Consider the following 21,246-nt stretch of genomic DNA (forward strand, 5'->3'; position numbering starts at 1 on the left):
ATAAACTTGTGATCATCTTACCTCCATCTCCCGAGTAGAAGGGATTACAAGCCCAAATCCCCATGCCTAATTTATTAATAACAACTTTTGTCTTGTTTTCCTGTAGGAGTTGAGGGTGAGACCCCCAAGCCTTGCGTATGTGAGTGAAGCCTAGTGCCACTGATCTCAACCTCCAGCCCCAATCGTTTAGAACTTGAAATAGCAATTGCATTTAATATTCTACAATCGATTTTTGAATTTTGTGTTTGAATTGTATTATGTGCCTAGGGTCAGTAATTTGTTTTTTCTTTTTAAATTGCTGAACTTTTCCCCTGATAGTGTTTCTATCAGAGAGAGAGAGAGAAAAAAAAAAAAGAAGTTTGCTGGATTTATTCACTAACGATGATGAATTCAATGTAGACAGTGGTGATAAGAGAGGGAAAAATAGATGGATTTCAAATAAAATATTGCAACAAAAATTGCCAACTTTGAGTATACAGTACACAAAGAAGAAAGGAAAGAAAGATACTGGTCTTCTTGTATGTACTTGGAGTAGATGTTGTTATGAACACCGTACATAGAGCCACCTTCCCTTCCACCTTTCCCTTTCTTTGTTTCTCATGGAAAAGAAACAAAGAGAGGATAGTTGAGAAAGGAGGGAGGAAAACCAAAAGGCTCTTAAGGATATAACCAGATGACATAACTTCCAGTAACAGTAAAATACCCTCTGCCCCTGATGTGTCTCTGCTAAATTTAAAAGTTTTATAACTATGGAAAACACTGTGATAACCTTGGGACTCTTTCTAAGTCAGCAACATTTTTTTGTGAAAATGTGTCCTTTTATAGATGGATACTTAACCTCCTCTAAGTAGACAGCTGGGCTCATCAAAGGCCCCCCTACCCCTTCTTTTTCTTTTCTTTTCTTTTTTTTTTTGGCCAGTCCTGGGCCTTGGACTCAGGGCCTGAGCACTGTCCCTGGCTTCCTTTTGCTCAAGGCTAGCACTCTGCCACTTGAGCCACAGCGCCACTTCTGGCCGTTTTCTGTATATGTGGTGCTGGGGAATCGAACCCAGGGCCTCATGTATCCGAGGCAGGCACTCTTGCCACTAGGCCATATCCCCAGTCCCCCCACCCCCTTCTTAATGCAAGTGACAGTGCCTCAGGGTAGAGCCAATGCTCCTACAACTTACTGGTTATAGGGCAGTAGTTGTTTTACTTTTTTTTTTTTTTTTTGGTCGGCCACTCGAGCCACACTAGTAGTCCTACTTTTTGCTGGATAATTGGAGATGGAATTTCATAGATTTTTGCCTAGGGTTGACTTTGAAACTTGATCCTTCAAATCTCAGCCTCCTGAGTAGATAGGATTGCAGGCTTAAACCCTAACACTTGTTTGGGCTCTTACAATTAGAATGGTATACCTATTTGTGGAGGATTGTTGTGGTCTTGAAGTCCTATGATAAAAACACAAATTTATTTTCCCAGAAAGAGAATTCTCTGAAATGATTGTTCCCTTAATATCAGAAGGAGTCTTATTGGATACATTATAGGTTCTTAACATTTTACATCTTATCAAGAGGTCTAGCCACCCTCGATTGGAACTTAAAAAAAGTAATTTAGGAGCATAATGTCTTGGGAACTACTTGTACTTTAAACCAATAAATATCATGTTTTAAAGCCGTGTTAAGGTGGATTGGTTGTAAAGAGTTATGGTAGATCACCAAGTCACACTAATATGCAATAAGGGAATAAAATGCAAAGTTGCTTTGTATATTTATTTATTTAGCTTGTGGGTGCTTTGGTGTCTTGGTTTTGTTTGCTTGGGTTGTTGTTTGTTGGTTTGTTTTATTTTGTTTTTGTTTTTCTTTTCCTCTTCCCAGTTCCCTTTTTCTTTCAGATTTAAAAAAGGATATTGTCTAGTGTAGACAAAGATTTGTATATAATTGTATACAATTCTCTTTTTTTCCTATGCCAAGTTTGAACATTCTAAGTAGAGAGCTTAAGGTTTTAATCCTCTAATTGTCAAGAAGGCTGAGAGTACTAAGAAGCTTACTGAAGAGCTGCGTTGTGCTATAATTTTGTTTTCTGTGATTAGAGTTGAGAACCCAGTCTATGTTTGGCAGTGGTCAAATGGCTGTTTGGGTACTCAAGTGCCAGTCTGATACCTTATTTTTTGTTTCTTTGTTTGTTCTTTTGTGGAAATGAGGTCAAGGATTTTCAGAGACTGAAAATTCTTTTAACTGTCATGAAATGGGTTCTGCACCACAGGGTCATCTTGCAGTCCTACTGTGAACAATCAACATAGGTGTTTTCTCTCTAATTCCCTTTCAGGAATGTCTACCACAGGCCCTCTTGGCATGGGAAGTACAACCACCAGTACTACACTTCGGACCACAACCTGGAGTGCAGGACGAAGCACCACCCCCTCCGTGCCAGGAAGGAGAAACCGGAGCACAAGCACCCCATCTCCAGCTGTGGAGATTCTTGATGAGGTCACTACACACATGCCCTCAGCACCCTCCCAAATCCCAGCACAGGAAGACAGCTGTGAGGCTGTGGAAGCCCGGGAAATCCTGTGGTTTAAGACGCGTCAAGGACAAATAGCAAAGCAGCCGTGCCCAGCAGGAACAATAGGTACGCCTGGCCAATTCACGAAGTTGAAAGTGACTTTGTTGTTATGGTGGTGGTTTAGACTTTGACTTCCTTTTCTAGAATTCTCTCCTATTCTTTTGGATTCTGATTAACTGCCTAATTTGTTATCATAATCTGAACTCAGCTAAATTACAGTGACAGTGATGTATTTTCAGAGTTCGAAAACGCAACCTGCAGAAGTGACAGGTGAAAATTTGGCAGAAATTCCTTGGAGATCCTTACTTTTCAGGCAGTTCCAAGTCTTGGAGTCAAATTACAGTGAAACTAGATGCCTGGACTACTCCTCCTCCTCCTCCTCCTCCTCCTCCTCCTCCTCCTCCTCCTCCTCCTCCTCCTCCTCCTCCTCCTCCCTCCTCCCTCCTCCCTCCTTCCTCCTTCCTCCTTCTTCCTCCTGCTCCTTCTCTTCTTCCTCCTCCCCCTCTTCCTCCCCCTCCTCCTCCTCCTCTCCTCACCTCCTCCTGCTCCTTCTCTTCTTCCTCCTCCCCCCTTCCTCCTCCTCTTCCTCTCTCCTCTTCCTCCTGCTGGTCAGCTCTATCTGCAACATTCCAGCAGTGGTCCATGTTCAATATTGGTTGTTGAAAATTTAGTAGAGTATATCTTAGTGAGACGATGATCATTGAATCACCTTCTAACATTTTTTTCAAATAGAAAATCCAGACATCTCTACCAGTCACTGTAATGTCGTAATGCTGCAAGACTCTCAAGGGTATCAAAGACCCAATGTGCACAAGCCCGCTGTGCAGGGAAGTTAAAAACTAGAGATCCTTTCACCTGTCCTACTACTGATACAAAATGTACATTCCCAAATTGCAATCACATCATTATTTACCATTTTAAGATAGAAATATTCCCATTTTATCATTGCCATTTACATTGATCTTCTTAAAATAATATTTGGCACATTGTAGAAGCAATTGCTTTATTCCCTAACATGTGTAAGTTAAATAAATGCATGCTAGATGTTACTGGTCTAGCATTCTCAGGGATTGTGTCTCTGCACATTTTGATGTATTCTTTTTATAACAAAGAAGCTATTAATATAAACGTTCTAATATGGACATATCATTCCAAATTCTATGATATATTAGAGTAGGAAGAGAATCAAAGCATATATTGATTTCCATGACTGTGTGTATTTATCTTTAGAAAAGAATTTTAAAATCTTCAGCATTTTACTTCCATTTTTGAAAAGGAGAACAAAGGTAATTTCTAAAGTTTTCTCTGGTGTTGGAATCAGAGACTGTTCATGCTGTCTTGTGTCTTTACTCAGAGCCTCAGTTCCTTCATCTCTAAGAGAAGTAATAACAGCTTCCCTACTTGAGAGATTTCTTTTGAAGATTAGGGAAACACTTTATTTGAAAGCACTTCGCACTACCGATATATGTCATTATTGTCCTGTGAAAATTGGGGACAGGTTTTAAAGCAAACCCTCTGAAACCATCACAGGTCTGAAAGGTTATGGTCCTCTTTGTCTACTCCTCTTCCCATTTACTCTGCCTTGGTTTGGTCCTCTCTTTTTAAAATTTCTTTTCCTTTCTTTTCTCCTCTTTTCCCTTGAATGATAGCCATTGCTTTTTCCCAACCCCCACATCCTACCTTCAAATTCATCCTCCATTCAGCTGCCAGAGTTGTCCTCGTGAAACCTGAACATACTCACTCCGCTCCTCTTCTTAAAGGTTCTCCTCATGCCCTTACAGTTGCCGGACAGTGCTTTAATATATCCAGTGGTTTTGTTAGCATTTGTTGCATGCCAGCTGCTTGCAAGGCACTGCGTCTGACATTTAATAGACATTATCTCAACTAAGTTATATCTCATGTTTGCTGTCATTTTTCTTTAAGCACAATAAAGACATGAGATCATGCTAAGAAGAATGGACTGTTTGAAACAGACATATTTCTTTCAATATTATAGGTGTGTCGACGTACCTCTGCCTTGCTCCAGATGGAATCTGGGATCCACAGGGACCAGACCTCAGCAACTGTTCTTCTCCTTGGGTCAATCACATAACACAGAAGGTAAATCTGGACAACAGCAGGGAAGGCTTTGTTAAAGCTACATCCTTTGTGGTGGTTGATTATAACTGCTGAAAACAAAAACCAAGATTTTCTTTTTTTTCAATTTTTTATTATCAAACTGATGTACAGAGAGGTTACAGTTTCATACGTTAGGCACTGGATACATTTCTTGTACTGTTTGTTACCTTGTTAGGGATGAATGTAGGACTTTTTTTTTTCCCCTCATTTTCATTTTGGATTTAAAGATAACCTCTAACATGCTAGGTTCTATTCTAGAATTCAGGTTGTCTGTTTTTGTTATGTTGTTTTCTGTGTTTTGACAGTACTGGGGCTTGAACTTAGAACCTTGTGCTGGGTGCTAGGCAGGCGCTCAGTTGCTGAAGAAGCATGCTGCAGGCCTCTTTTTGATCTGGTTATTTTTGTGATAAAATCTTGCATCGTTCTTCAGGCGTGCAACCCAGATATGATCTGCATAGTTTATGTTTTCTGTTATAACTGGGATGGCAGACACATGGCATCCCACCCATCTGTTTCTCTGTTGAGATGGAGTCCCAATGACTTCTCTGTCTGGGCTGTAGAATTCAGTTGTTTTAAAAATGCAAATCCATGAGCTTCCTCTAAGCTTGGCTCGTACAGCTTACAATAACTGTATTATTAATAAAATTTCTTTGCTTTTGTGAACTAGGGATATAAAAGTCCACAAGGCTTTATAAATCAAGCAAACAAAATGCCTAGTATACATACATATGGATTTTTCCTGTGGAAATATAATAATTATAATAATAAAAAATTTACCTTTCAAATCTTAAGTCATTTGAAAAAAATATTCTGTAACATAATCATTTATCAGTGCTAAAATACACACATGTGTGACAGAATCTTGCCGACTCGAATTTGCAGGGCTTATTTGGTTGCAATATGTTGAACATTTTTATTATTAATGCACTGTGGGGCTTTGAATTGATTTCATTACAAACAGAGACCAGATGTGCATTTATGCCAAAAGGGCTGTGGGATGAATCCTTATTATAGCAATTTATGTGGATTTATGCACTCCTAGAATGGAGAGTCCTTCTATGGCACATTAGCTATGCTGAGGAATTTTTGAAAGAGTTTTTCCTGAGAAATATTACAAATGATGGCCTTCCTAAAAGCCTGCTTGTGCCATTTGCTCTTCCCTCTATTTGTTTTTAACCAGGCTGATCCTCAATAATATACTGGATAATAATCCATAAATATCTACCCAGCAGATGAGCCATAACTATCTATTTACTCTAAATCATGGAAAAATAGTGTTATAGTGACTCTAGTTACCCTCTTACATATGCATTTCCATACTTGTTGCTATTCATAATGATGCTTCTCCAATTTCAGTACTGTTCCTGCCACAGTTTTTATGTCCCTTGATTTTATTACCACGTAGCTCAGACCCCAGGGCAAATAACTCTTGCCGAATGTGATCAGATTAAGAGATCAGTAGCATATCTTTTTACATTAGCAACTTAAAAAAATACTCCCTAGATACTTAGCCTAGGGGTTAATATAAATTCAATAATAATTCACCTAAAAAGCTGAGTGTTTTCATGATAATTTCTGAATATGGCTGGACTATTTCATTGCAGAAATTACTGGGTGGCTTGAACTGATTATGATAGTTAATTCCTTTCTTTGCTCTGCAGCCCTGCTAATCTTAGGACAAAAGAGATAATTCCTTTCCAAGATCAGACAGCTGTTGCACATTTGATTTATGGAAGGATGTTTTTTGTTTGTCTATTTGTTTTGCAATAAACACATGCTGTTCTCCTACACCATTTCTACTTAGTTCTGATGAAGCTATGAAATCATGTTAGAATATAATACATTAAAATTGAAGAATTTAGTCCATGGGAATCTGTTACAATGCTTTAAATTTATATATTTTTTTAAAAAAACCAAAACGAAACTTCAGAATGTGGTCAAGAAGCTTCGTGCTATCCAAATCAGCTTTTAAGTGGTGGTGGGGGGGAACTATGGTCCTTCATATATCTGGTGTTATGGGTGTTTTTGCTGAATATGGAACCTGGAATAAATTATGAATCCCTTGTCTTCCAATGCTCATCTAACCTGTTAGTCATCCGTGGCTTTGTCCATTTTTGTACATGGTTGTATCACTTACACCTCCGAATACTTATGACTAATTTAGTACCAGTGGTAGTCGTGAGCTGAATTCATTGCTACAAAACTCCTACACTTGTAAACATTCCCAATGAGGAAGTCAAGGGAAGAGACTCCATATGTAGATTCAGAGTTCTTTGTCCATTTCTTTCTCCCTCCTCCCAAGGCATCTCTTGCATCTGCACTGGTATTCCAACCACAGACAGGAGGGCTTGTTTACACTGGGATTGATACAGCATGGACAAACTACAGGGAACAGAACAGGAACCACAGCCAGCTGTTCCTAGTCCCAGCCTGCCCAGATCAAAGGAGTGATCAAACACAGGAAGCAGGACTGGGAGTGGAGAGTGGAGAGGTGAACATGGTCCTTGCTAGGATATGAAACATATCCATCCCAATCCTCAAGCTTACTCCACTTTTTTATCTTGGCTCACCTTCCTCACACATTTCTCTCCAATCACTTCAACTTTTCTTCTTCTCTTCTCCCTCCCTCCTTTCCTTCTCATGCCGACATCTCTGTTCTGACCTATTCTTTCCTTTTTAACATGATAGAAAAAGCTAAGCTAAATGAATGTCTTTAAGGATTGATCATGGTTATTTTCTCCCTCTTCCGGGGCTGGGAGTGGATGTCCTCTGCAAGGTGTCTGTTTGGATTTCTGTAACAGATATTCGTAGACTAGGTAGCTAATAAACAAGTTGGTTGCCTATTCCTAGTATCTGGAAATTCCTAGATCAAGATGCCAGCAAATTCAGTGTTTCCATTAGGAGATTTCTATTAAAAAATAAAAATGCAGCACCTTCTTAGTGCATCCTCACTGAACGGAAGGGACCAAGGACCTAGGTCACTAAATCCATTCACAAAGACAGAGTCCTTATGACCCGAGCGCCTCCCCAAATTCCCAACTTTTTAATGCTAGCTAATGGAGGATTTGGTTTCACTATGCATATTATGGGTTTCACCCTTAGCATTTAGGCCATCCCAACTTTTTTGTGGCTTTACTGGACCTAGAAGGAATTCCTGGGGATTATAAAAGACAGTGAATTGGCCTGAGGTTCTTGATAGCTGAGTCATAATGGACAGATGGATATAGTGTCTCAGTTAACTAGTTAACTTATCTGTAAAATGGAAAAGATCATTTTTTTTTTTTTTTTTTTGCCAGTCCTGGGCCTTGGACTCAGGGCCTGAGCACTGTCCCTGGCTTCTTCCCGCTCAAGGCTACCACTCTGCCACTTGAGCCACAGCGCCGCTTCTGGCCGTTTTCTGTATATGTGGTGCTGGGGAATCGAACCTAGGGCCTCGTGTATCCGAGGCAGGCACTCTTGCTACTAGGCTATATCCCTAGCCCGAAAAGATCATTTTTGATGTAAGCATTTGCTCTGTCTTTACCAGCATTATATTCACACTAATTGTGCATAAATAAATTAATTATGACACAAGTTTAATTGGAAAAAGCAAACATAAGATTTGCATGTTCTTAAAGAAATGAATTATATTGATTTTCTCGATTTTCTCTAGCAGACATCTAGGAGTTGCAAGTGTATTTCGGCTGCTTTCAAACTGGAACCTTAAGGATTAAAGGTTATTAGAGAGAGAATGTGGATCATATTTTACTATAGAAAATGTAAGTTTTAAATGTAAATGTCAGATTCATGAAGAACTTCATCAAAAACAAACTAGCTAGCATAATTGCACAGTGATTATATTTTATAAGAAAAACAATTGTAAAAGGGACCTATATTCCAACAGAGAGAGAAGGTGGTCAGCAGGTAGGTGGACGAAAGAGTCCATGGACACGGTGGATGAACGGATGGATTCAAAAGTAGACAGAAAAGACATGGATAAATAGATGCATCTTCAAATTGTCTTAGAAATGTTTTCCAGTTTTTATTCAAGGGCAATAAGTTAGCTCAGAATTCTGCTTCTTGAAATAAGTGTGATAAAATACCCTATTTTCTCACCTTCTTTAATGACTCTGGCATCAGTTTTATCTCTAGTGTGGACTCCATTCTTCAAAACAGAGATTATATTTTCTATTTTGTGGTCCTTTAAAATTCATGGCACTTCATTCTCTCACTGGTCTTGTATTTACAAATCCATGACATCACAGTTTGGGGTAGCTCTGTTATGACTTGCGTGCAGAGTGGGTGACCCATCCCACTCATGTCCATATCGCTAGCTGTGATGGAAAGAATTGGCTGAATTGTCACAGGCAACACCTCTGATTTTGACGAGATAAACTCCCTTTTCCTTTGCATGTACACTGGCTACTGACAGGTTTTTGAGGATAATAAGATGCTATTCTTACCTTTTGAAAACAAGTTTGTGAAGATCTAGAAGCGACATTGTTATTTTCCTAATATAAGATAAACCAGGTCTTTACCCTGAAAGATTACATTGAATCTTGTTTCTTGTATTGGAATGTCCATTTTCACTTTCTTATATGGAGAGTGGAAAGTGGAAGGCATGTTAATGCTTTCTTAATGTGATGAATATTTAATAAAGTTACCAAGCCTTTAGACCTATTTAACCTACTGCCGATTATAAGGTTGACATATTTTGTTCAAAAACTCACTTGATTCAAATTTACAATGTAATATGTAGAACTTCCAAAGATGTGTTGCTTATATAGCTATATACATAAGCACTATATCTATCACAAGTTGTTTTGACCCCTGCTTAAGAGTTGACATAATGCATTCCATAAAAAAAACTCTAAGTGGGCTGGGGATATAGCCTAGTGGCAAGAGTGCCTGCCTCGGATACACAAGGCCCTAGGTTCGATTCCCCAGCACCACATATACAGAAAACGGCCAGAAGCGGCGCTGTGGCTCAAGTGGCAGAGTGCTAGCCTTGAGCGGGAAGAAGCCAGGGACAGTGCTCAGGCCCTGAGTCCAAGGCCCAGGACTGGCCAAAAAAAAAAAAAAAAAAAAAAAAAAAAAAAAAACCTCTAAGTTGTTTTCAATGAAAATTGTTTTGACTTTTGTTAAAATTTAAAATCCACATAGGATGTATATCTGTCCTATTATTATCCTTGTCTAAACCTCTAGAGTTTCCTTCCCCTATTCAGGGCCTAGATGTATCTGATCATATCAATACTTGCATGAGTTTACTGACTCTCAGAAAACTCATAAAACTTCTCAGTGTGCATGTGTTTAATTCTATGAAATATAGTACAATTTAATGGAACAATGTTAGATGTAGCCATTTTAATGATGTCTATAAGCTATGATTTTCTTTCAACCTGTCTCCATGCATGGAAACTTGAAGCAGTTTCAAGTATATGAATGTATTTGTATACAAGATCATTAGAATCCATACTGCTGGCGAGAGAGACATGCCTAGGATGTAGTCAGGAAGAGAGACTTTGCTGACACTGCCAGAGAAAGCATGAACAATGTTTTTAGAAATAATTGTCATTAAACTGAGTTCAGATTATTGCAGGTTTGGAAAAATCCAGCTATTGGCACCACCATCAGGTACTATAAACCATAAAACAAACATGGTGTCTTCCCGTCCCTTCGGATACCTTCCCTTACATGTGCAACCAGCAGGAGATCTTTGAGATGAATATGTACATCTTGGAGATCAGACTTGCTTTTTTCCTCTCCCACAACCCTGAGCTAACCCATAGCTCCTTCCCTTCATTCATACATGATCTCTGTAATCCATTTTCTAGGTTAGATTAGAATACAGGCCTGACTAGATCACTCCTTTTAAAATTCTCGCTATTGAGTGAGGAAGGGGTGACATTATACAAAAAGAAATGTACTCATTACCTGACTTGCGTAAATATTATCCTTCTGTATATCACCTTCATAATAATAATACTTTAAAAATACTCCAATTTTTCTCAGACTTTTCATATGATTTTCAAACTAGGACAATAACTACCCCTTGCTCTATTCTTCTAGCTAGAGGCAATTATTTTGAGGCTATAGTCTACAGACCTGTTGCCTTTCACTCCCCCAAAAAACTGCCCTTTAGGGCTAGAATCTTCCACCTGTACCCAACTCTTCACTGGAGAATCATTTCCCAAATTATTCAGTAATTTCATATACCAAAATTAAAATGTCTGAAAACTATTCTACTGCATTAGGATCCTGTCTTGCATACCAAAAATAAATAAATAAATGTATAGTTATGTTTTAGTAGCTCTTCCACGACTAGACTCTAAAATCCTTGTTGTGAAAACCTGCTTTACTGCTTACTTCATCCTCAGACTTTAGCACAGTGGTATACAATGTTTGGAGTGATGGGTGTAGTTCAGGGGTACAGTATGTGTTTAATGTACCTTAAGGCCTGCTTCAATCACTGCTCCCACCATCTAACTCAAATGTGGATTCAAGAACAGTTGAATATATGAGTTAAGTGAGCAGTTGTTGGAGATGATATAGATAGATGATCTAGACAGATGATATATACATATAGATAGATGTATTATTTGATACATGGGTAGATTCATAAATGTGTAGATACACACTGATAAAATTAGCTATATTTTCCACTCTTGAAAAAAATCTAGATGTTATAAATATTTATACACTCAATTGTTACTTTATGGATATTATGATTGCAACTTGGAAACCTTAAAACGTAACCCGTTTAAGTCATAAAGGCGATTTAGGTTGAAGTTTCTAAAGTACTTTTATAAAATTCCTAATTCAACACAGTTTTTTAAGGTTATTAACTATATAATACTTTAATGCATTCTAACTTCATATTAACATTCTTATAAAATTTAATTTTATAAAAGTTGAACATAAACGATAAGGATTTCACTTGTGTTTCCCTCTTATTTTTTTCTGTTGTTTCATTCTACATGCTTTTTATTTCTTCAATGAGATATATAAGGCAAAAAAGTTATGGTCTATGTGTGGTTACGGAAATGAACATCACTTTCAAAAAAAGGGACTAGGATAGATTCCAAACCATCAAAGGTAATAATCATCGGAACCAAGTATTCTTTCCTCAAGCTCCAGCTGGCCCTAGTCATCTTCTTTTCTTTTTCTTTTTTTTTTTTTAAATTTTATCATTAAAATGAAGTAAAGAGGGGTTACAGTTTCATACCTAAGGCAGTGAGTACATTTCTTACCCAACTTGTTTCCTCCTCCCTTATTTTCCCTCTCCTTCCCCTTCTCCATTTCCCTCTCCCCCCTTGAATTGTAGAGTTGGTTTATACCATATAGTTCTGTAAGTGTTGCTGTTGCATTGGTTTGTCTTTTTTATCTTTCTTCTCTTGATGTTGGTATTTCCTTTCCCTTACCTAGTTCCAATACACGTATATACAATATTCAGGGTGCTAAAATCAGTTACAGTGATATCAGGGGTAAATCCACGGGAAAGAAATACGAAGAAAGGAAAAAAAAGGGCACGGTTTCACATGGCATGTTGAAAATAACAACAACAATGATATACCACTTGCTTCCATAACTTGAAGTTCATTTTGCGTAGCATCATCTTATGGACATAACTATTGAGATCTTCTGCTAGAACTATCCTAGACATGTGTAATTATTCCCAATGAGGGAGACCATAGAGTCTGTGTTTCTTTGGGTCTGGCTCACTTCACTTGGTGTGATTTATTCCAAGTCCTTCCATCTCCTTACAAATGCGGCAATGTCATTCTTTCTGATAGAGGCAGAGAATCCACATTTTCTTGATCCACTTCATCTACTTCTTTTCTTTTTCCTTCTTTCTTTCTTGATTTTTAAAATTTCAACTATCTCCATATATTAACTTTTTTTCTTTTTATTATTATTTTTAGTTGCACAAAGGAGTTGCCATTGAACAAAGCATTTGATGAATAAACTTGTTTCTCTTTTTTCAGGCTTTGCTCAGTTCACTTAAATATACATATATACATATACATAAATATATATAATGTTGTTACTAATGATTTAGTTGTTTATCTTTGGTCAGTCATGGGGCTTGAACAGTGGGCCTAGGCGCTATCCCTAAGCTCTCCAACTAAAAGCTAGCGTCTATCGCGTGAGCCACAGCACCACTTCTGGCTTTTTGGTTGTTAATTGGAGATGAGTCTCACAGACTTTCCTGCCCTGGCCAGCTTTAAACCATGATCCTCAGATCTCAGCCTCCTGAGTAGCTAGAATTACAGGCATGAGCCACTAGCACCCAGCTTGTTATTAACTTTCTATACATAGTTCCAAATAGTATACTTTGAAGATTAATGTTAACAAAATAGATCTTCATAATTTAATTTATTGCTTGGTACAGCTTTATGTAGTCATAAACCACTTTTAATCATAAAACAGCATGAATGAAAACCTTTAAACATTTTTGTCTGTTATATCTGGGGCATATTTATTTCCTTTTTCTATTATTTTTATATAGTTTTACAAAGGGGTTTCAATTCATTACATGAGTGTATGAGCACAATTCATCCTTAGCTCTGATTGTAACCTAGGAAATTATATTTTTCTACGTCAGCCTTTTAAAATAGTTCTGATGTCTTTCTTATGAAGGAAATATGTATCTCTATATACATACATACATACATACACACATACATACATACATACACACATTTTTAACACCTTTGAATTGTAGACAATTCAGCTGTTGTAGAATATATGGGGAAAATCTGCATGTCTTTGAAGAAAGGGAAACTATAGAAAATTAGGCAATAATTTAGTATCCAATGTATTGGGAACAAAATGTCTTATGGTATATTACATAGGAAAATTGAAATGACTTTTTAAAGGACAGATTCAATTTTGGGTAATATTTTCCCAGAGATTAAAAACTGGTAAGTACTCATTTTACATCCCTCAATACTGAACATTCATTCACTTCATTGGTGAGTATTCACTTACCTTTCACTTGGTTTTTAGAGTTGCTAAGCTAGACACAAAGGAAAATTTGTATTTGCCTTTGAGAATTTAGACACAAGTAGAAATTTACACACACACCAAGGTCTAACTCAGAAACTCACAGAGGAAATGAACAATAGGTTACATCTTCCACTTGACCACTCCAATGCATAATTCTAGTGAGGAAAACTTTGAGAGGATCCCTGGGGAGAAGGTTTCTGAAGACATGAATTTTAAAACAGGTTTGGAAGAAAAGGATGAATTAGCAGGAAAAATTGGGAAATGCATTCAGGTGTAGATGACTTTTCCTTACTATTTCTTGCCTGAGTGATTTGAACTTACAGGGCAAAAAAAAAAAATCAGAGACCAATAAATGCATATATGTAAGATACCTTTCTTTCTTTCCTTTTTTTTTTTTTTATTTCTTCTGCTTCGAAATAATAGTTGAAATCTGGAGAAACAGCTGCCAACATTGCCAGAGAGCTGGCTGAACAGACGAGAAATCATCTGAATGCAGGGGACATCACCTACTCAGTCCGGGCCATGGACCAGCTGGTCGGCCTCCTAGATGTCCAGCTGAGGAACTTGACTCCAGGTGGCAAGGACAGTGCTGCGCGGAGCCTGAACAAGGTAAAGACCTCTGGGATGGCTATCCTCGAAGTGTAGTGCAGTTGGTCAGCCTGCCCTACCCATTGAGCTTCCTTGTGGAGAACCCCATCATTCTCATGAGAACCAATACTCCACAATAGCTGGCCCAACTATTTCAGGACAATAATGACACTCCTTGACTTTTAATCTAAGGTAACTGTGTATGGAAATTTCTTCTTATTAAGTTTGCATTTACAATTTGATTGTCCTTGGTAGCTACTCTATTTTGTATGCTACCTTGTAGGCAAGTGGAATGTGCACGGACGCAATTTAGTTACTTTCCCTTCAAATGTTTATATTGGTGTGATTGACAGTAAAATACCTGTCTCATCAACAAGTAGAAACTTGAAAAATGTGAACATGAAAATATTAATAATGCATTACAGAATTTTAAAATGAGATTTTGTAACTTATTACTACTAGTTAAATAAATACAATTATCTAAATGATATTACTATTAAACTTTTCCAGGGCAAGTAATTAACTTTTAATAACTATGTTGTTTTTATTTTTTCAATTACTCAGACTTTACATTAAAATTTAAAGTGTTTAAATATATCTTAACAAATTAGTATAGTTAAATAGCAATAATTAGAATTTTGAATTTAGGAATAACATACTTTATGAATTTTTGTTTTCACTTGCATAAATAAAGCATGTTATATAAAATTATTTATGTAAATATACACTTGATGTATGTTTATATGTATAATTTACTTCCATAACAAAACATCACATGGTAAATTAACACTTCTGGTAAATTATTTTTAAAAATCAGAATGACTAATATGCTCACATTACAAGTTTTTTTTAGAGATTTTCAATAATTAAAACTGAAATTTTGAGCCTTGATTATCATCATCATTTTTCTGCTTAAAACAAACAAAAAACAGTAAGAATTTTCATCAGTGAAATTCTCATGTCCCTCTACTGAATTTACTAAAAGGACTTTGATACTGAAAGATAATTTTTGCAAGCTTCTTTTTAGTTCTTCTCTACCTGATTGGAGTAAGAAGTTCACTCAAGACAGAAAGTCTTTTAAAAATAATGACTGTTCAATTAAGAAAAGCCAGATATGTTATCTGGCAGATAATGATTTTCCTGCATTTTTTTAATTCAGAAAAAAAGGTACAATCATAGCCTTCATTGGATTGGAATTTTAAAAGCATTTTTTCATGCTGCACATAAGGGGTTTAAAATAATATTTAATTTAATTTAATTTTTTCGGTGCTTCTTGATAGAATCCCAAGGAAGGCTATGATAGACTACTCCTCAGCCGCCTAGATAAACTGGGCCTGCTGTGATTCTAATGTGTTATTATGTGGGCCGGATGCTATTAATGAATTTTGCTGCCAGCTATTGTTATCAAAAAGAACTAGAAACAGTGATTTCTATTAATCGTACACATCACTAACATAATTTGTTATAGCCATACCTTGTATCTTTATTTAAAAATGGTGTTGATACCTATGAATACCAGGTAAAGCTGGCAATTAATGTCACTTTCTAACTGGCTACAGCTAATCAGCTTGCCTGTTCTGAAAATCAAGTAACTACATAATGGGCAAATTTCCATTTCTGAAGCTTTTTAATGCTCTCCTTTGTTTCCCATTTGGCTCCTTTCTGTTGTTTATAGAATGTGGTTTGTCATATGTTAATTTGCATGTTGGGGTTCTGAGGTGGGAGGGCAAAGGTTATTCTAGTGTTTGCTGGCTTCCCCTCATTTCCGGTGGTGCCTTCTTCCCCTGAGGCCGTTTGTAACCTATGAGATTTGCAAAGTCAACTGAGTACAAATCAATTGCGTTCCACATTGAAATTCTGGAATAGTTAGAGTCCTAAGAAACAGTGATTCAAGTCAGTGATCCAAATGACAGCACTGGAAATTTACTTGCGTTCATTCCTCCCTTAATTCTTTAGAGGAGTAAGGGCTGTGAGCTCCTTGCAGAAAACATGAATTTGAAGCTACACAAAAGCATCAGAGTTATTGCTTCTTAAAATTGGATGATTTTAGCAATGAAGGCTATTGAATCAGGAACAAAAAGCTGTAGGGGAGAGGAGGAATTCCCACAATTTAATTTATAAAATTTGGGTCACTTATTTAAGTAGGATGAATAAACTGTTATAGATTATTCATTTTTGTACCGGAAAAACATGTTTGAGACGGAATATGAACTGCTGTCGACCTTTTGTCCTGAAAAGGCATCATTCTGTAAACAAACAAAAACAAATAAACAAAAAGAAAGAGGATCTTATTCCCCAAAGTTGCTAAAATGTATTACTTTATTGTTGGTCAAAATAGAAGGAATTCTTCAAGAAATAAAAGAAGTGACAAGTCAGGAGATGAATCACATTTATTTTTATGTGTTTATCTCTTATTTGTTGCTTTGAATTGAATAGTCTTAATAAATGGCCATTTCTACTTTTCTAATATAGAGAATTTTTGTATGTATAAATGAACCCATAGTATGTGGTACATGTTAACCTTTTATTGTCTCAATGCCAAAAAATATCTGCTGTTAATTTTTTTTCTCACTGTTTGGCATAATCTGCTTACATTCTATATCTTCACTTGTGACTCATTAATTAATAACTAACCTGCTGTGAAGTGGATTGATTTGTACTAACTTCTACTAAAGGCATTCAAATCCCCTTCCCATCCTTAACAGCTTTCTGCCATCTAGTTTTCACTTGAGTTGTTCTCAATGGGTATTGGCTACCATATTTCAAGACACTGATTGCCTTTTTCTGTGGCTTAGCTTTCATTTTCCTTGAGAAGGTTGTGGATGAAAATACGGTGTTTTGTGTAGATGTGTTCTTTGATTTTTTTCCTTATTTTCTTCTGTCACTAACTTGTTTTTTCTATTCTGTGTTTAATCTGCTGTCTTAATGGATTCAGCTTCAGAAAAGAGAGCGCTCTTGCAGAGCCTATGTCCAGGTACTTTCTGCGTTTTTATCAATGTGTTAAGTGGTTGGATTGTCAGGGATTTCAGGGAGGGGAGAAAGGGTGGGAATACAAAGAACTGAGAGAGAATCAATGCTGAAAAGAAATATGCCAATGCCAAACAATCTTGAATACAGACTAAGCAGGTGGTGAAACTTGAGGTGGAAACATTTTGATGATCCCTAAGAGGTGAGTTGGGTGCATTATATAAATCGCTCATTTTATGACAGATGTTAGTATCTAAACATTTCATACACATATTGGGTGTCAGTCTATTCAGAAATAACACTCGGTCAAAGTCATATGAGGCAATAAATAGCCCAGGATCCTTGATATATGCTACCATGCTTCTATTCCAAGATGGAACTGTTTATTGGCTCAAGGCATGTGATGGTTGTTCGACTCTCCTTCGAAAAATGATTATCCCAAAGTAAAGTACCTTTTATCAAATTTACATTTCTTTTGTTGGTCGTGGGCTTAAACTCTGGGCCTGGGCGCTGTCCCTGAGCTCTTCAGCTCAAAGCTAGTGCTCTACCACTTAGCCACATTGTCACTTCCAGCTTCCAAGTGGTTAATTGGAGATAAGAATCGCACAGTCTTTCCTGCCTGGGCTGGCTTTGAACCACTCTCCTGACATCTCAGCCTCCTGAGTAGCTAGGATTACAGGTGTGAGTCACATGGCTTACATGTTTTGTTTCTAAGCAGGAAGCATTCTTGTGGTTTATAGGTTCAGTGTGAGGGAACAATCCCAAAGCAAGCTTTCTGTTTCCCTGGAGATTTGTGTATGTGTGTGCATTTTTTTGTTATTGTTGTTTCTAATTGGTTTGTTTTGATTCTTGTTTGGGAGTGTGTGTGTGTGTGTGTGTGTGTGTGTGTGTGTTATTTGTGCTTGTTTTCTTTTGTTTTATAAACAGGAAATGAAAGGGGCTATTATTGTCTGACTCTAAACTTTCTGCAACTTATACACAACATTACATTTTTGAAGAAGAGCCCATCTACATGTATAGGTATGTTCTCAATAACCACATTAGTGGTTGTAAGATTGGCAGTATAAAAACTAAACCTTAGTCAGGTGCCAGTGGCTCAGGCCTGTAATTCTAGCTACTAAGGAGTCTGAAAGCTGAGTATCCCCTGTTCCAAGCCAACCAGGGCAGGAAAATCTGTGAGACACTTCTAATTAGCCCCTAGAAAACCATTAGTTGTGAAGACCACAGCACAGTAAACATTTTCTTGAATTACTACACATGTCGCTGCTACAGTCATTTGTTTAGTGCTAACTCACAAAACTTTTTCTTCCATCTGCACTATTGTAAAATGTCATGCATGAAATCCTTCATTTCATGAAAAAAGTATTCGTGAATAATACAAGCACAGTCTCTGCTCTGGGATTTTACCATCCAGCACAATCTGGATTAACATAAATTTGTACATCAGAACCCCAAATCATTTAAAACAAGGGTGAGAAGGTCCAGGTTTCTTAGTTACATGCTCATTCTGGAAATAGTCTTTAGGTCCATTCTTTTATAGATAGCCAAACTTGTCTAGCATGTGTTGATTCTATGAGGGATGGAAGACACTTTTGCACTCATCGACCATAAAGCTCATAGCAGAGACCATTGTGGCAAAAGACGGATTAACAAGAGAAAAGCACACAGACTTATTTATTAGAAGTTTTGTGTGGTGCACTGACATTTGAGATGAATTCCTAAAAAAGCAGGAAAACGTGTGTTTTCATGCTTAGTTTTGATAAAGATTAGAGCAGTCTGGAATGAGGACATTTGGGCAGAGATGTAATAAAAAGGTAATAAACTGGGGGAATTAAGCAAGGCACATTTGCTTACATTCCTGTTGCCATCTCTTTGGCTTCTTTCTTTGCATATGGGTATGTTACTCGTGAACTGAAAATACTTTGGTCTGCTTCAGAGAAAATGGGAAAGATAAGAAAACCAAAGTAACCATTCTTCCTTTGCTATTTTCTTAAAGGGCATGGTGCCACATTTTGGCAGAGAGTACAACTGACCTTGATCAATTCAAGCTACACTACTCTTGCTCCCAGTTTTGATTAGCTTTGTTGTAAAATCTGAATAATTAAGCACACCCCGCCCCCATGCTCTCTCTCTCTCTCTCTCTCTCTTTCTCTCTTTCTCTACTTCTGTCCTGTGAGTTTCATTGTGAACTTTAAGCCATTAGAGTGAAGAAAACAAGGATATTTTGAAAGAGGGAAAAATAAATATTGAAAGAAAGATTTGGAAAAATAGATTTTAATTTACATTTTATGTATAAGAAAGTATTATCTAAAGTTTTGGAAAGGAACTACTTTGCAGATCATGCATACATCCCTATATAAACCCATTCAGTGTAAGTAATAGAGAAATGATTCTCCAAGACTGAAAGCTAGAGACCATTTGTAGCAATGTTTGGATTGTTTTCTGCTGCTGTCTATGCTATCCTTTTAATGGGGCCTTTGGGATAATTAGCCTGTTGGTATTTAAGTCTATGAAATGCATGGTCATTCAGACATGAATCTCTGATGGAAAATTAATAGCGCAGTTTGTTCACTGGTTGATTTCCTGGTGTTATAATTGACTGACTGTGAATAAATGTTGCAACTATTGACTCTATAGCTGATAACACTGAGTACAGACAGAACATCGGTGACACACAACTACTCTGCTTGATAATACCTAACACTATTTCTCATCATTTTTATATAGATTACTAGTCCAGGCATTTCCATAGAAATATACTTTAAGCCATACTCTAATTTAGTCATAAAGATTAATTTCCAGTTTCCCATTTTTCCTATGTTTAGAGAACTTTTAGAGCTATTCATGAAATTGGGGTGAGAAACCGTGGAAGGGCTTTAGTCCTAAACTTGAACTAAGATGATTGTTTAGTCATCAGGAGTTATTTTAAGAAATGGCCTTCTCAAAACCTGAGTTATGATTCTTTAGGTTGTCCATCATTTAGACAGCTAGTCTATTTTATGACTTATCTAGATCTATCCTTTACATTTTCTTTCTTCCTATATTTTGTTTATATTGTCCACAAATAAAAACAGGCTAAATCTGAAACAACTGTAGAATCAGTTATAATAACAGACCTGTAGGTGAACAAGTGATATTGATATAGATTTTTAGGTAGGTAAATCTCCTAGAAACTCTTATAAGATTTGTAACAAATGTAAAAGGAGTCCAGCGTAATTTTCTTCATCATCTATAATTATTCTTTAGGAAAATTCTTGTTTGGATTTGTTTTTCTTGCCTGTCCTGGGGCCTGAAGTTGGGGCCTGAGCACTGTCCCTGGCTTCTTTTTGCTCAAGGCTAGCACTCAAATTCTTGAGCCACAGAGCCACTGCCTGCTTTTTCTGTTTATGTGGTGCTAAGGAATCGAACCCAGGACTTCATGTATATGAGACAAGCACTTTACCACTAGGCCACATTCCCAGCACCTGTAGGAAAATTCTTCTTCTGACTACTGTAAGATAAACATTGATGTGTCAATAATAATATGCATTATTACTGTGCCTGGAACATAATACTTTTGTTTCAGAAGACAGTTTTAAGTTTTATGTGGAAAGTAAGATTGTGCTCACACAAGCATATTAAACAAACTGCTATGGTATAACATTACACAAAGAGATCTTAGGGATAAAGGAGAGTTGAATGATACCTAATAAAGATGAAATCAGGCCAGGGTTACCTGATAAAACCTAATGGCATGGACACTACTTTACTGACATGTATCAATATCATGATTAAGAAAATAAATGTTCTTTTTCATTAAAAATGCTATAATTACCAAGCAGAATTATGTGGCTATCATTGTGAAGAGAATTTTATATATATATAAATATATATATAAATATATAAATATGGGTTTTCCTTATGTAGCCTAGACTGGTCTCCAACTTGAGATCCTTCTGGCTCCACTTCTTTTTTTTTTTTTTTTCAAATTTTTATTATCAAACTGATGTACAGAGAGGTAACAGTTTCATACGTTAGGCATTGGATACATTTCTTGTACTG

At 36.9% G+C, this 21,246-nt stretch overlaps 1 protein-coding gene across 5 annotated transcripts in view; it reads left to right on the forward strand.

Moving 5' to 3' along the window:
- Adgrl3 (adhesion G protein-coupled receptor L3) overlaps positions 1-21,246 on the forward strand; it is a 648,664-nt gene that overhangs the window by 509,058 nt on the left and 118,360 nt on the right. For all 5 annotated transcript variants that reach the window (XM_048363857.1, XM_048363853.1, XM_048363854.1 and 2 more), the window contains 4 exons: positions 2,308-2,610; positions 4,541-4,644; positions 14,074-14,259; positions 17,174-17,212. In XM_048363857.1, coding sequence (XP_048219814.1) covers positions 2,308-2,610; positions 4,541-4,644; positions 14,074-14,259; positions 17,174-17,212 — 632 coding nt within the window. The remainder of the gene's footprint in view (positions 1-2,307; positions 2,611-4,540; positions 4,645-14,073; positions 14,260-17,173; positions 17,213-21,246) is intronic.

Source organism: Perognathus longimembris, chromosome 16, assembly GCF_023159225.1.
Source record: "Perognathus longimembris pacificus isolate PPM17 chromosome 16, ASM2315922v1, whole genome shotgun sequence".
Classification (NCBI taxonomy): domain Eukaryota; kingdom Metazoa; phylum Chordata; class Mammalia; order Rodentia; family Heteromyidae; genus Perognathus; species Perognathus longimembris.